Source organism: Antennarius striatus, chromosome 19, assembly GCF_040054535.1.
Source record: "Antennarius striatus isolate MH-2024 chromosome 19, ASM4005453v1, whole genome shotgun sequence".
NCBI classification, from domain to species: Eukaryota; Metazoa; Chordata; class Actinopteri; order Lophiiformes; family Antennariidae; genus Antennarius; species Antennarius striatus.
The window spans coordinates 12,014,096-12,030,275 of NC_090794.1; the positions used below are offsets into that span (position 1 = coordinate 12,014,096).

The 16,180-nt window shown below is 39.9% G+C and overlaps 1 protein-coding gene across 1 annotated transcript in view; it reads left to right on the top strand.

Moving 5' to 3' along the window:
* The window catches only part of nbas (NBAS subunit of NRZ tethering complex), a 152,015-nt gene that overhangs the window by 64,926 nt on the left and 70,909 nt on the right, over positions 1-16,180 (top strand). The window contains exons 34-41 of the mRNA XM_068342764.1: positions 1,655-1,768; positions 2,833-2,990; positions 3,955-4,038; positions 5,795-5,971; positions 6,582-6,695; positions 7,800-7,923; positions 12,803-12,879; positions 13,848-13,985. Coding sequence (XP_068198865.1) covers positions 1,655-1,768; positions 2,833-2,990; positions 3,955-4,038; positions 5,795-5,971; positions 6,582-6,695; positions 7,800-7,923; positions 12,803-12,879; positions 13,848-13,985 — 986 coding nt within the window. The remainder of the gene's footprint in view (positions 1-1,654; positions 1,769-2,832; positions 2,991-3,954; positions 4,039-5,794; positions 5,972-6,581; positions 6,696-7,799; positions 7,924-12,802; positions 12,880-13,847; positions 13,986-16,180) is intronic.

A 16,180-nucleotide genomic window follows, 5' to 3' on the forward strand; every position in this document is an offset into this window, starting at 1 on the left:
CATTGTATATTTGGTTTAATGTCAAAATATGCTATTTATGAGCTGTTTGCAAAAACACGAGAACTGTTTAGATGGCTCAGTGCCACAGATATTAATTACATATTCAATGCAAACTGTTACTTTTAATGACTACTGCAGTTTAGAAAATTATTCAATTCCTAGAGTGGTATCCCTTATAATGGCATATATTTGCAAATTAGATGTTTTCGAAACATTGTGCCAACCACACTCACTTCCGCAGTGGAGTACCAAATTTTATTCTCTTGAGCCCTAAACCTACAGAAAGGCTCCGTGCCTGAATTTTTGAATGTGCTGTACTCCACCGCTAACCAAAAAAAGACCAGGGACTCAGTAACTCAGAATTGAAAGTAATATATTGTGTCAATAAATTTTAGAATTGGGATTGGGTAATTTTACTTCCATGTTTAGGTGAAGTCTTTTAATTTCCATTTGGTCTAAACTACAGCGACTCTATCTGGGCCTATCTCTGCTTCTTCATCATGAGGGAGTTTTCCCCTGCCAAAGTCGCTTGCTCGAGAGGGTTCTATTGATGTGATTATGCACTTTACAAATCAAAGTTGATTGAATATTGATTGCTTTGGTTTTTGAAGTGTTCTCTTTTCCAACAGCACCCAACGTATATTTTGAGTCTTCATTCATTTTTCGTCAGAATGTAGTTGTTTTTTCTCCTGAATTTATCCATTATTTTTCAATTCAAAACATTCAGACCTGGGACGGATCTTCATCATACACACATGTTGGTTTTAAAGTGTTTTTTTTTAGTGTGTATCACTCCTCACGTTATCATCCTGCCCTTTGATAGGCCCATCAAAGACAGGTAAAGACTCAACATGTCCAATGTCGGTTGGCTAGAAATCAATGGCAGAAGATAAAAATAAAAGCACGGGGTGAAGGTGTGCTGAAAAAACACTACTTCTCTTCATATTCCTCTGGATCACCCCTCCACACATACACAGACAGACACGCACACACACACACAAACCAACCCAAACTATTCCATTGAGGTCCAGACACCTTTTGAAGACACCCTTTCACCATTCCTTAATAAACATCAACACTTTGTTCTCCACAAACAACATTTGTATTTGTCACAATTTCACACAAAGGCCGCCTACTTTGATATTCATTGTACAGGTTTGTTCTGAAGTTTTGTTTCTGGCGTTGCATCTTTTGATCGTTCCGTCCTCTCCTCTTTGTTTATTGAGCTTGGACAGAGATCTGAGGTTTTATTCATGCATGGCATGAATGTTAATGCTGCATTAAATCCAGATTTCACATTTAATTTTTTGTTTCTGTTTAGCTTTACAAAAGAGTGGCTTCTTTGATATTTCATTCCCTTCATTTATTGCAGACATTGATTAGTATGTTGTCAATTCTTGTGCTTAGTAGAGCAGCTAATACACCTAAACATCCTTCATCCCATTTTTCAGCCTACATGTTTTTGAGTGCAGCTGGAGGTTTAATAAGAGGTGTATTAACCCAGGTGGACATGATTGTAGGAAAATAAGATTCATCATTTGGTCTTGGGCTTCAGTTATTTACATTTCTTGAGAAGATGCTCAATTGTAGCATCTTTCCATAGTTGGAGCACGCTTAACTAGACATCTGTTTATGTGTCTTTGTGTGCATCTAGGAGATGATAAGGTCGTGCGGAAAGGTCAGGTGTTGACCCTGCTGGCAGAGCAGGCTCTCCAGTGTCTGGACTTCAAGGCCTCATACATCCACTGTCGAGAACTCATGACTGCAGGTATGCAGATAAATCATTAAGCAAATCTGTAGGAAAGCTAACGTCAAGCTGCTTGTCTGCATCTACCTATTTTTATTCATGTATAATATTGGATGAGGGCAATGTGAAACAGGACTTTCCTCTTGCCGCCATAGATTTTTTTGCCTGAAAATGTTTTTACACCGCATGATGCTTTCTCCTCAACAATTCCCTGAAATTATTTAATGTATGTTTAATGTGTATTTTCCCTCAAAATGTTTTGTGTTACTCTACTGAGAAATGAAACTGAAGTGCATGGTGTTTCCACAGTGCTGGGTAAAAGAGATGTGAATGGGAGAGAGGTTTAGGGGGAAAAGAGGTGTAATCAGAGAAGCATCGGTGTTCTCAGCCTGTGAACACACCAGGAATCATCAAATCTTTTTTTAAAGAATGAAATCAGGATGGTGTCCTGGTTTTTGTCTGAGGTGAAGCTGCAAGAAATGGGGGAACTTCGATAAGAGAAAATATTTCTTCATACCGGTTTAGAAGATTGCATCATATCAACAATGTCTCAACAAAATGTCGTGTACATGTTTTGCTCTACAGATTTTCAAAATTCATTGTGTGTGTGTGTGTGTGTGTGTGTGTGTGTGTGTGTTTGTGTTTCTGTAGCTGTTTCTTCATGTGTTCACTGCCCCTACTTTCTATTTGATGGGATTCAGTGGCAATTTTCTCAGTAAATTCAATAAAAACAAAATTTTCTACATTTGTACATTTGTATGTAGGTTTGTTTGTATGGGAATGTGTGTGTGTGTGTGTGTGTGTGTGTGTGTGTGTGTGTGTGTGTGTGTGTGTGTGTGTGTGTGTGTGTGTGTGTGTGTGTGTGTGTGTGTGTGTGTGTGTGTGTGTGTGTGTGGAGATTGACCTTTGTTTCACACTGACTCTTGCTGCATAATGTTTTCATTGATTCTTTTATCACAGTTGCTATTATCTCTTGTGCGCTTTTTTACTTCAATTTAAAACCTCATCATCCTTTTTTTTCCTCCTTTCCTCTCCACCTTCCCACCACCACCTTTTTTTTACCCCCCAACTGAACTTCCTTTCAGTGTACGGTCCGGCGTGGGATGTGTGCAGCCTGCTTGGTCAGTGTGAGGGCTATGAAGACCTGGAGGCTCGGCAGGAGCTTTTAGCCTTCTCCCTCACCCACTGTCCTCCTGACAACATCCACGGCCTCCTGGCGGCATCCAGTGACCTCCAAACTCAGGTCACTCTTTAATTCCTTTGTTAATAGATATGAAATTAGCATATCATAAAAAAAACTCAGCACTTTTTTTAAAAGTTTGGTTACTTTTCTGTTACTTTTCTATCTACAACTATATGATTACTGTGACCTTTGCCACCTAAGCGCCCAAGGATAAAATTATTCCTCAGAGGTAGAGATGTAAAAGTTACAGTTAAAGTTATGTCACTACAGTGTTCTATTTCATTTATGTGTTGTTTTTATCTCCTGTAATTGTTTTTGGTAAAGCTTAGGGAATGGTACTTTTATATTTAGATTAGTAATGGCATTTAAATGACCTCAAATGGCAATTATAGATTGAAATTTAATAGATAACGACTTACAAACAATTCAACTTAAGATCAACCTTAAGATCAACCAAGTATGTTCATATATTGAGGACCAACTGTATTGTACTATGAAAGAAAGGAACTCTGGGCAGAGAAGCTGTGAATTGATCATGAAAAAACAATTTGACACAAACAATAAAGCCAGTGGACAAATTTGAGACCAACTTTATGACCTCTTCTGTGTTTCTTTTTCTTGTTGGAAAGAAAAACACACACAATTTTCTTTGTTAAAATGGCAGCATCATGTCCTTTAATCAATATATTGTTAATAACTTGCAATAATAACATTGCTCTTATGAGAACTTATGAGGGGTCATGAGTTTATCACCCCTACCATAAAGGTTATGTTGAAATGTTTCTATAATGTAAATCAATATATTTTCCTCTTCGGATCTCTAACAATAATTCAAACGAAAAAAATCTGAAGAAGGATAACCCTCAGAGTGGACTTTTGCCTGAGTCACAAGAGCAAAGAGTTGAAGAGCTCACCAATTCAAACTTGCTGATTTTAAATTATTTTTTGGAACAAATGGAAGACTACTTTATTTGACCCATTTTCTGTTAGATTTTCCGTTTATCCAAATGTTTGTGTCCTCCAGGTGTTGTACCAAGCAGTTAACTATCAAATGGAGCCTGTTGATACGAAGAGTCAGCGAGAAGCTGACGAGACAGACTCCATAAAGGTTAGTGTGTGTTAGTTTCCATTTGTTAGCCGGTGTAACTTTATGGTAAAGCTGTACCTTTGCTTTTGTTGTTGATGTTATCTCCTCTAGTATTCATGAGTGGATGTGTCTCCGTCCTTTTTTTCAGTTTGTGTGTTTTCCTGTTCTTCCATATTTGATGAGGTGTAAATCTAATGTTAAGGTTGCTCCACTAGCGTGGTTTATTTATGCCTCCAATGCTTCTCCCTCCAGCACCAGCAGTTTTATGGTGGCTTGAGTGGGTATTAATGTTTCATGATGTGCATCTCATCCCCTTGGTTTGTGGATGGGTGCTCATCTGAAGCCTTCTGTTGTCATTTCATTGTTGCATTGATGGCTGCACTCTACATCCATGCACAGTTAAACCCTTTTATTTAGTTTTGTATGCGTCTGTCTATATGTGTTTTACAAACATGTAAACTGTATGTGTGTTAGATTCCTTTTGCTGCCTGCCCTTCGATCCGCTTTGAAATGAAGTATTGATGAGAAGCATGAAACGATTTGGCCCGGCCCACTAGGTTTTGATTTTCCCTTTCAATTGGGCCATAACCAACGTATAAAGCAAAGCGGTAGTGTGCATGCTAAAATGCTCCAGGAATACATTTCACAGAACAACGCACCTTTCATTTTTTTCTATTTAAAAGATCCTTTTTTTTTTTTTTTTTTTTAAATATCTGTGGTTCGGGGTTCCCTTTATTTCTGTTTTATTTATCAGTATGAATTAACAATGTTGTTGTTAGTTTTGCTTGGGGTAGAATTTGATGATATTTGATGATCTGATTTGCTTTAAAGGAACATTCCAGTCTTGTATTTAGGAAAATAAACATATTTGTTGATGAGGGACTTAAATTAGATAATTTGATACTAGTTTTTGTGTTTTTACTAAATGCGAAGCTACAGCCAGTAGACTTGAATCTATCCTAATTCAGATGTCCAGCACCTCTAAAGCTCAGCAATTAACCTAATCTTAGATGCTGTTTTTATCTGTACAAAAGCTCAAGTGTAGAAATGAAAAACTGCCTTTTCATGGGGGGGTTACTGTGTATGCCAGACTATTTCTTGGCTGGGAGCTGTCGCCAGGCACTGTGCAGGGATTCCAGTGACTGTTCAGAGCCCAGAGATAGTCTGACACATATTCCCTTGTAGAGCAGCACATAACAATAAGTTGACTTAGGCTTTGTTTTTACTGAGCTTATAAATTGCTGGTAGGCAGATTTGATTAATTTGAACACATCCAGGCCCCTCCTGCTGACAGTGTTTATGCTAAGCTAACTGGCTGCTGGGTACAGCATTGTTTCACAGACAATTATAGTATAAGAGTGGCATCATTGTCATGTAACTCTACAGCAGAAAGCAAAATAAACTTATTTCACAGTTGACAAAGTTTTGGTGTTGGAGACATCTCGTTTACACATTATTTTCAAATTCCTTGCTGAATTCAAATATTCGAGTCAGAGTCTTTTTGTATGTCATGGATCTGACATTTCTAATTCCACAGTCATACTCAAGAGTACTCTACTCAAAATCTATCCTTTGGAAGAACAATACAGATGTAGCGATCAAAGATCTCCTCTGATGCTGCTTTTTTATTTAAATAAAAACAAATGTTCAAACATTTCAGTAGCACAACATAGGATCCTTTTAAGATCTAAAGACTAATATTGTACCAGAGTGATGACTGAATCAGACGACCTTTGCATAATTCTTGTTTGCCGTCCTTTCGTCTGCTTTGCCCCAGGCCTGCCCACCATCTGTGAGCTCCACTGCAGGGGCAGCAGGGGACCTGCTGCACAGGACAACGGCTAAGACGATGGAGGTGTTGACCACCACAGGAGTGACCACCAAGGCTGTGCTCACTGCTGTCAGTGACCACCGCTGGTGGAAAGAGTCGCTGAATTACCTCCGGCCACTGCAAGTAAGAACTCGCCGACCGATATGATTTGCGATAAAACAGACAAAGTATCTGGTCAAGGACAGTAGCGAGCCAAATTAATGATCTCAGTAAAGGATAATGGGTTTTGTTTTTGTGGTTGTAAATCACATTGATATTCAAGCACTTATGGATGCAACGGTAATGTGCTTTAAATTTAAAATGCTTGATGAAGCAGCTAATAGACGGTTCCATTGGTGTTGACTTTGCACACGGTTTCCCCTCTGATTGGTTCCTGAGCTGACTTCTTGTGTGAGAAGATATTTTCTTTTCTGTTCTGGTTCACACACACTTGCTAACAAACTTCATAGTCCACGATCAAAAACAACCAATCAAAAGCTCATCTTTTGCATAATTAATTGACGCGTCTTTTGAATATTTCAATACCTGGCATTTTGCCGGCAGCGGGACCAGTTCGGCAATCACTGGGGCAGAGATTATTGGTGCCTCTGTTCTCATCAGCGACTTGAGGTGGAGGCTCGTGATCTCAAGTTTCTGATGAGGTAGAAATGTGGATTCAAGCTGCTGGAAAGAGAGAGATGACAGTGCTCTGGGCATGATTTGAAAGTTTAATGATGTTTTGATGGTTCCTCAGGGTCACAACACAGGAGCCTCTTGTCAGGATGGTGTGTCTGAGAACTCCAACCTGGAGCGTCAAGGCTGCGGCCCCTTTTATCAGGATGTCATTGCTGATCCTTTTGTTGACTGGGTGAGTGGCTCAAGACCAGTGGTCCCCCTTTTACACTCCTGCGCTCCTCATCTCTTCTTGTTGACCTCAGGCTACATTTTTAAATTACAGCAAAAATGCCTGAGTAGGTTTCTTACTTAAGGCATTAAATTTAATTATTTTTTCCATGACTCATAAGTTCCTTCAAAAAAAAAAAAAACCAGTTGAGACGAAATGAATATTGATTTCAGACAAAGTGATTTTAATGCCAAAAGCAACTTGGAAGCACAGTGCAGTACTTAGCATAAAAAAACACAAGAGCGATGGTGAAGTAACGGTAAAAATGTATTCAATAGAACAAAAGGGGATGATGGAAGAGGAGGTATGAGTACCATAAAAGTCCAAAGGAAAAGCACATCAAAAGAAGGTGGGAAAAGAACAAAAGTAAGAGAAGGAGTTGTTTGACCTTTATTCCTAGAAAATGATAGCTCAGGGCTATGAGTGGACTTTTTACTCAGAGACACAAATCATATGGATACCTAAAAGAGTGAATCAGAGAAAGCCGATACATCTCTTCTCATGACATTTTAATAGGCCTCTGAAAATCCCTTCCTCCACTTCATCTCCAGTGTTCATCCATCTTCCATCATCCACCCACCAATAATGGCTCCCCACGTCCAGCTGTCTAAGAGTTCTGATCAATGAGATTGGTTTTAACTTAACAGTTTCAATGAAGGAAGTGGGGATGGGGGTGGGCAGAAAGAGATACACACACACAGGACTGAAAGATGGGATCACAAGAGAGGCGGTGATGGACAGGAAGACCCTATGTTGTGGTGATAGCTCTGAGGCCAGGGACAGTGCAGCTTTCATTGTTTACTTCTCAGACACTTGAGAAATTACCTGGCGTCCAACAAACTTATAAATGAATTATCAGAAGGCTGCATGTTAAAGGGGTTTATCTGGGTCTGAGGTTAATCCGTCTACTCCATCTTGCCGTCTGTTTCCCTGGGATCTGGGCAAACAGTCGCTGTAATCACATCTCACTTTGTCTTTTTCCAATCCCTTCTGTAGGAGTTCCCTCAACACGACAGATGCACATTAGGCATGTATTCATCACTCTTCACTCTCCTGTCTTTCTTATAGAGTCAAGATGTGTATTCATCTTACAAAGATGTTCCTAAAGAAACATTTGCTGAGGTCCTTCTGAGAACTGGCAAACTGGCGGAGGCTAGAGCCGAAGGACGAACTCCATTTCCAGCCACAGAGGGTGAGCACTGCAAAAGCTTGTACATTACATTCATTTTGATGGTTCTATTATCTTACCTGCCTTTTTTATTTCAATGGTTAACGAATAAAGATTTATCTGTTACGTTAATTTTGTTTGGGATTAGTCTTTGGCAGAGAGAAAAACATGGTTTAAGTTAACACAACATGCAGAAGTAACAAGTGTTTGTCCAGCTCTACTGCCAGAACGGAAATTGAGACTCAGAGGTGTCTGTTGTCGCTAGCGACAGTACTGTTCATCATTTAGGGGAAATTAAGCATTTGGTGACTACATCTAAACAAATTCAGAACTGATTTTTCCTTTTTTTTTTAAATTTAGAAATGACAAAAAAAACCCAACAACACAGAAAAGGGTATTTAGAAAGTGTCTCCCAGGTTTTAAAGTGTCAATGTTCTGTTTGAGTGAGGCTGAGGTCTGTGTGGAATGAAAACTGTCCTCTTCTCTCGTCATCCATCTCACAAGAGAGCTGAGGATATATGGTGGACTGGGGGCAACATGGGAAAAACACCCTCATATTGATTAATTAATGTGTACGCACACGTCCCACTGCAACAGTAAATAATGACGGGTTGCCCTGGCGATGCTAGACAGATAGCATGCAGTCAAAACATCAAGGCCGCGCAGCATGATGGATCACAGCTGCTCGCCAAAATCAATGCCACTCCAAAAATAAAAGCTAGCATGTGACTACTAATAACTTCACCCATAAGAATGCAAGGCATGCACAATATGACCATGACATGCCTATGGACAAACACACACACACACACACATGCATGCCTCACAAACTCATGCATTATTTTTTTTAAACGTTTATTTCACCACGTAGGTCAGTTAAGAAGCATTTCTCATTTACAAAGCGAGGTTGGTGAAGTGTCATGCCCAAGGACACAACTGAGAATGACTGGGATGGAGTGGGATTCAAACTGCCAACCTGGAGACTATTTGACAGCCCACTCTACCATTAAATCCACAGCCGCCCCTACATTCATCCCACCAAATCCAAATGCTCTCTGCTACTGTCGTTAGAATGAACATCTCTCCTTAAAAGTCACCTTCCCTTTGGAGCTGCCGTTGGAGTCCGACGTGTTGAGAAAGAGAAAATGCGGTCTGGACAGCATTACGCTCGATAACAACCTTCAATTAATGACTCCCCTACCGGCCCACAATGCTCAATGTCCACAAAAACAGACTGGGAGATGGCCTTTAAGAAAATAAATGTATTGATTTTTTTTTTTTACCTAGCCCAGATAAGGTGAAGGTAATTAATAATGACACAAGTGGAAAATGACTCAATGGGATTGAGCTGACTAAGGTGGTGAGGACAAACAAAGGAATAGACACAGACGCACACACAGCTGCATAAACACACACAGCACAGATTGCCTCAGATGGCGCATGTTGGACCAGGCTATAATCAGTTGTTTTTCACAGTGCGTGCACAGGTGAGAGAATAATAAGTCTCTGTTTCACCATCCGGCTACAGTTGGCTCAGTATAGCTGACACAGGGAGCAGGAGTGTGTGGACACACATGCACATGTACACACACACTTGGAAAACACACTTAGTCTCACGCTGCGCCTCTTTATTACTCTCACCCTTTCTCCCTCTCCCACTTTCTCTCTCCCTTTGTCTCTCTCTCTCCCACACTCACACACACATACACACAAGAAATTGTGTATGCTTTTAAGTCGGTGTTATCTGTGCTGTATGTGTGTGTGTTTACCCCTCTGGTAATTCCTGTCCTGATAGTATCAGTGACTTAAGAGAGGCATGTAATCAGCTCATTCTGAGGTGTAGCTCACTGGAACCTGAGGGGTAAGAGGGGGGTGGAGAGGGGAGACAGAGAAAAGGGGGAGGGTGGGCCCTTTGCTTTAGAGAGCTCTTTATAATGGTACATCATTTCATCCCTGTTCACACTGGATCTCTGGCTACACATCTCAAGTACTGGCCTTTGCCTCCACATATGCAAATTAGCATGCATTTTGTTCAGCAGCATGTGTCTCTCTTCCTTTGCCCCTGCCTGCGTCTCTCTCGTCTTGTCCATGCTCTACTTTTCTCTGTCAATTCCATTTTGTCTCAGGCTCTTATCACCAACACAGACTTTACTTCTTTCTGTGGGTCTGAGACTACAAAGTGATTCTGTCTGCCTCTGCTTTTGCCTTTTCTGCTCTCTCCCACTGTTTCTTCAGAGTGAGTGGAAGACTTAGGGAGTGCTTAACTGAGGGAACTTTGACAGTTTTACACTGTTCAGTGTCCATCGGGTGAATATGAATAGTTTTAATAGTGTGTATGTGTTTGTGTGTGCATTCAAGTGTGTTGAAGCCTTAAGGCCAGAACTTTGATAAAAATGGATCCCTTTTCCAATTTTTTTTTTTCTGGAATCCATGTCGCATCAGCCTCAGGGAGACAGAAAACATGGAGTGTGTCCCAGTTCCATGTTACCGAATAAAAGTATACAGAAGTATGTAGAGTATATAGAAGTTTACAGCAATCAGCCTTCACCTCTGACAGGTGAAGTAAAGAACACTGATTACATCTTTGTTGTGGCTCCTGTTAGTGGGTGGGATGTGTCAGGCACCAGGAAGGCAAGTTGGTTGAGGCACTGTGATACCTAACTGGGGAACACTTGGTCCTTCTATCCATGTGTATGTTACTGTAAGGAGTACCACCAGGCAGCGTTGCAGACCATGTACCACCCTTTCACAGATTTCCCCTGATGGCAGTGGCCTCTTTCAGGATAATGTGCCCTACACAGAGCAAAAAAGGTTCAAGATTGCTCTGAAGAATACATAAAGTGTGTGTGAGGTGTTGCCTTGGCTTCCAAAGTCCCCAGATCTCAATCTAATTGAGCATCTGTGGGATTTGCTGGACAAACAAGTCTGATCCCAGAATCTGCTGTGAACGTCTTGGTGCCAGAGACCACAGCACATCTGCAGAGGTCTAGTGGAGATCATATCTCCATGGATTAGGGTTGTTTCGGTAGCAAAGGAGGCGCCTATTCATCAGACAGGTGGTCATAAATGTTATGACTGATCCATGTGGATCATACCAACAAGCACTAACGAAATGTCAAAAAAGTTTACACTTTTATGTCTACACAAAGGCTTGACAGTTTGGTGAGTTGCTGATTGTGTTGATTCACATTATTGTGTCTGAAATCACGACACAAAGAGAATGGAAGAGAAATTCAAAGCTGCAGACCATTAAAAGGCATTGTGCATGTGGGTGACACGGCTCGAAGAAATGTTTGGATGATTGCTGAAGCAGTTTTGTCTTGTCTTTGTGAGATTTAATGCTCTGCTTAAGCACTGACAGCAGAAAACCTCCAGTGGCACCATTTTTGTTAGCAGAATTGGGAAAAAAAAGTCCAAATTAGCTTTTACTGTTCTGATATGCATTGGGGACGTCGGTTAACAGTTGAGCTAATGGAACACATTTAATATTTAACATTGTACCCAATCAGTGGCGTTTTATAGTATTAGTGCTGTGGTATGGTGTTTTGTGCATATGCAGTCAGTTTGGTGACAATTTCTGTGGTTAATTCTAAGTGGGAAATAAACTGGGGTTCAGAATTAATTCATTCACATAATTATAGCCTGGAAAATGTGACGTGATCTTTGGATAAAATAATTCTTCTGTTTGTGGAAATAGTGCAGTTTAGTACTTTAACAATTCATACGCATGAAAAATGTGTGCGTGCTCTCATATGTCATGGAGATAAATCTGTTGAAAGCTATTTTTACAAGTGGTTAATCCTCTGAATGAATTCTCAGTACATTTTTGACCGAATAAATTGATTAATATGTCAATCAATGTCATCCTTAGTACAATGTGCAATGTTCTCAGTTAAGAATGCTCATTTTTAATGCGATGAAACCAGTAGATTACTTTTGATAAAATTACACTCTTAGCTTTTATATTTTGTCAAATTTTACTTTTAGTTAATAGACTAATCAAGGACCTGAATCCAGAGCTATTGTGATTTCATCCACAGATCTGTAAAGCACTTACTGAAGTTGCTTTCAGTAAACTGCTGTTTTCGTTGCAAAAAATTGAACTGTCATGGTTAAGAAATATGTAGTATTATAAATGCTACATTATGGAATAGATTGCCCGAGGAACCCTATAATTAGGAATTGCTTTTCACAGCCAAATCAGCAGCTCAAACTCACAAGTCAAAACCAATTAAACACAGATCACTTTGGATTCCTCTCATCCAACTCCTCTGTCTGTCTTGTCTTGTCAGTATTCATAGGCTAATTTGGCATTCAGGGAATTCAACTTTAAAGTGCACTTAAATGAAGTTTGGACTCATCTGGAGAGCACTTATTAGAAGTGGGCATGTACTTAACTTTTTGAATAATGAATGCTCACTTTGCAAGAACCCCATATAAGCGTGTAAATGCACACTGTCATACAACAAACTACCAATTGTACACAATGTATGCAAACACACACACACACACACACACACACACACACACACACACGCATGCACGTACACACACACACACACACACACACACACACACACACACACACACACACACACACACACACACACACACACACACACCAATAGACAATAGTGCAGTAGGAAGATATATAATATCCCTTAATTTCTGGGGTTTATAGTGCTACGTCTCCACTTTTTCTTCCCCCTGTTTTATTTATTTCCTTATAAATTGTATATTCCTTCATCCTGTCTGGGGTGTATTCTGAGAGGCGCCATTGTCTGCACTCAATAACTGGGATGACATTATTCCTTAAAGGGACGAGTCACTTGTTAATCCATGATTCTTTAGTTAAAGTTTTTTATTCTTCCCCCTTTCTTCACCTTTCCTTCACCTTCTCCAGTTTTGCTGCAGCTGGCCAATGATGCATTTCCCAGGGACATGATGCTGGCTCTATCCTATTTACTGGCCCTGCCTCAGGTGGGTTGACACACAGTTACACACACTCACAGGTTTAGTTCAGGCACTTTCAGTATTATTAGCCTATGTAGTGATTCCTGAGTGAACCCATGTCCCCTATTGATCTTTTTAGGTTTTATATAAGCCGCTGTTCTTTGCAGTTTGTATCATTAGTGTGTCAGATCACTGAAAATGTCCCAGGACTGTTGAATGACATGCAACAGTTGCGTTGCATCAAAAGCACAACATCGTAATGACATTGCTTTTGCATCTTATATCAGAGACAGTGTCATTCAACTAACTGACACATTTCTATGTTCACATTCAGCTCACAATATGAGTATGATAGATAGATAGATAGATAGATAGATAGATAGATAGATAGATAGATAGATAGATAGATAGATACATAGATAGATACATAGATAGATACATAGATAGATACATAGATAGATAGATACGTTATTAATCCCGGAGGAAATTGTACATATCCTGTTTGTCTTTTCTGTTTGTCTTTTCTCCAACATTGCAAAGAAACATGCATATAAGACAACCCTGGCGACTTCAGTGTTCAAGCAGAGGAAGTTAAATCCCTCATGAGTCCTAAAATTTGTCGTATCTCCAGTGGCATGGGTAAAAGACTGAATTGGATATTACACGCATACAGTATTTCTTTTAAAGCTTGTTCACCCCACTTGACTTAGATATCGGTTACTGACAAACACTGGTTATGAGTTCTACATGGGATGACACAAATTACAGTTTTGTCTGAGGGTTCGTCTATTGAACATTGAGCTTGGATTTTGGCCTCTTTATTTTCAACATTAGTAACTCAGTTGTACAAGGTCATGAGAAATTCTTTTTTTTTTCTTTTTCAATGGACTGAATGTTGCAGTAAATAAAGTAGAGTTTCCTCAGTTACATTTGCATTTTAACTTTTTTCTTTTTTTTGCCAACCGATCACATCTTTCCCATCCATGTTTTTCCAGGTACTGGATGCCAACAAGTGCTTTGAGAAGCAGTGTCCCTCAGCCTTATCACTCCAGCTGGCTGCTTACTACTACTCCCTGCAGATCTGCTCTCTCCTCAAACCCTGCTTCACCAACAAGAACCACACTCTCTACCAGGTGAGCACTGAATACCAATCGTGTGTGGGTGGTGGAGTGACTGGTGGGTCTGAAGAAGGAGGCGTCACCAGTTTCCTGGCTTCTCCATCCTTCCTTGACACTATAACACGATTAAGATTAAGAAAGCTTCCAATATGAGTCTGACAGCACATTTCTTTTTCCTCCTGGTCTGTGCTACAGTGCATACACTAATATGAATTTTAGATTTTCTGAGGAGCAGTCCTAGGTGGTGCAAAAAAGAAGGCATTACAATTACCCCGGCTGAGCTGAAGTGCCCATATAGCAAAACACTGGAGTTACTCCTAATAGAGATGCCAGAACTTCGAATGCCAGCTAAAACGCCAGTGTGTGAATATCAGTTGGATAACAGGCAAAAATTGTAGAGGGCTTTTTCTGTTTGGACAGAAAAACTCTCTATCATCAGGTAGTTGATAGGATAACAGATTTAATATGGAGCAACGTCCTTAACTCATCATGGTTAAAATAAAAAAAAGAAGAAAATTGCCTTATATCTATACACACACACGCGCGCATACACACGCGCGCACACACACACACACACACACACACACACACACACACACACACATACACACACACGTTCTTATCACTTACAAGCTTTTTGTGCAAAATGTTCCAACTGAAGAACAGAATGTACTTTTATGGCTGTATTATTTTATCAAATTGAAAAAAAAAAACCCCATTTTGTCAGTTCTCATCCTTTTTTAAATTTTATTGGATATTTGCTAAAAGTTGCAGAAGATAAATTTGACATTAGGATCTTCACTGATTTTAATATAAATTACATTAATGTCAAAAATATTCAGCTGGGCAGCATGACTGTTTTGCCATGTCAGTGGGAATGATAAGGTTAAAACTATGAGTAATCAGGAATCCCAAGTCGCTGAAGCCAAATTTCATTGTGAACATTTTGATAAAATTTTTGGGTACCATATTGGAGACCATTTTTCATTGTACATAGAAAATGCTGAAAATTTCACAAAGATCTAACAAAATATTCCTAGGTTGTAAAAGTTAGTAATTGACCCATTTATGTATTAATCTAACAACTGATGTGTATTACAAAACATGAGTGAAAAAGGAGACGAATGAAACTGGCAGTGAGGAGCTGGAGGTAGGGTCATCAGCAGATGACGACGTGAATAAGAGAAGAAATGGCTCTGACCTTTTCTTTGAGTGGGCAGCAGCTCTCATGGGTTTTAGCGAGGTGGAAGGAGAGGTAAAATGTCGAAATAAAAGAATGGAAGAGTGAGAGACTGGCAAAGAGCGCAGATAAGTGTGTCCCAGTTCACATTCAAGGACAGGCCTGTACACACAGAAACACACACACACACACACACGCACGCACGCACGCACACACACACACACACATACATACATTCCCACTCACGCAAGTACACCAACAACAAGTTACACTGAACAGATGGATGCCCATCCCTGCACACCAACACACACATCCTCCCTGCATCTTAATGGCGGTAATCATTTCCCCGTCTCCTGCCTCAAGTGAAGTTCAAGTCCATTAACTTAAAATATATACAGCTTTTCTCCTCTGTACTACTTTTCGGTTGTTTTGCTTTTATTTTTTTTTCTAATTTCTTCTTTTTATCTCTTTTTTCTTTTGTGTCTTTAATGAATTCTACCAAAGTGCTGGCTAGGTATCATGGTGTTTCAGGGCTTACAAATTCAACCGATCGAAGCAAGAGTGAAGAACCTTTTAAACCCTTCTGCCTTCACCCCCCATTCCCACATTTGCCTTTTCTTTTGTCCTGATAGCCCTCTCTGCTAATTTCTTTTTCTGTCAGTTACATTTAATGATGGCTTTTTTCCTTAATCATGACAGCTGTTTGAATGTGACTCCATAATGCTGTTCTTCCTCCCTCCTTCAACACCGTCTCTCTCCCAAAGGCCCATCTCTCTTGTCAAATCCGTGGCCTCTCTGAATTCAATGCTATCTTGATGGTGCACACTTCATACATTTCTCTTGCGCTTTCTTTTGCCCTCTTTCTTTCTCTTATCTTTTAAGGGCACACATTCTACAGTGTGTAATATTTAATTTCAGATATGTGTGACAGGGTGAGGGTAACATCATTTCTTCCATGTGCTTTCTTTGAATTGAGAATGAGGCTGGGATTGAGAAACACATGCTACATATGGCTTTATGTTCTTCTTTT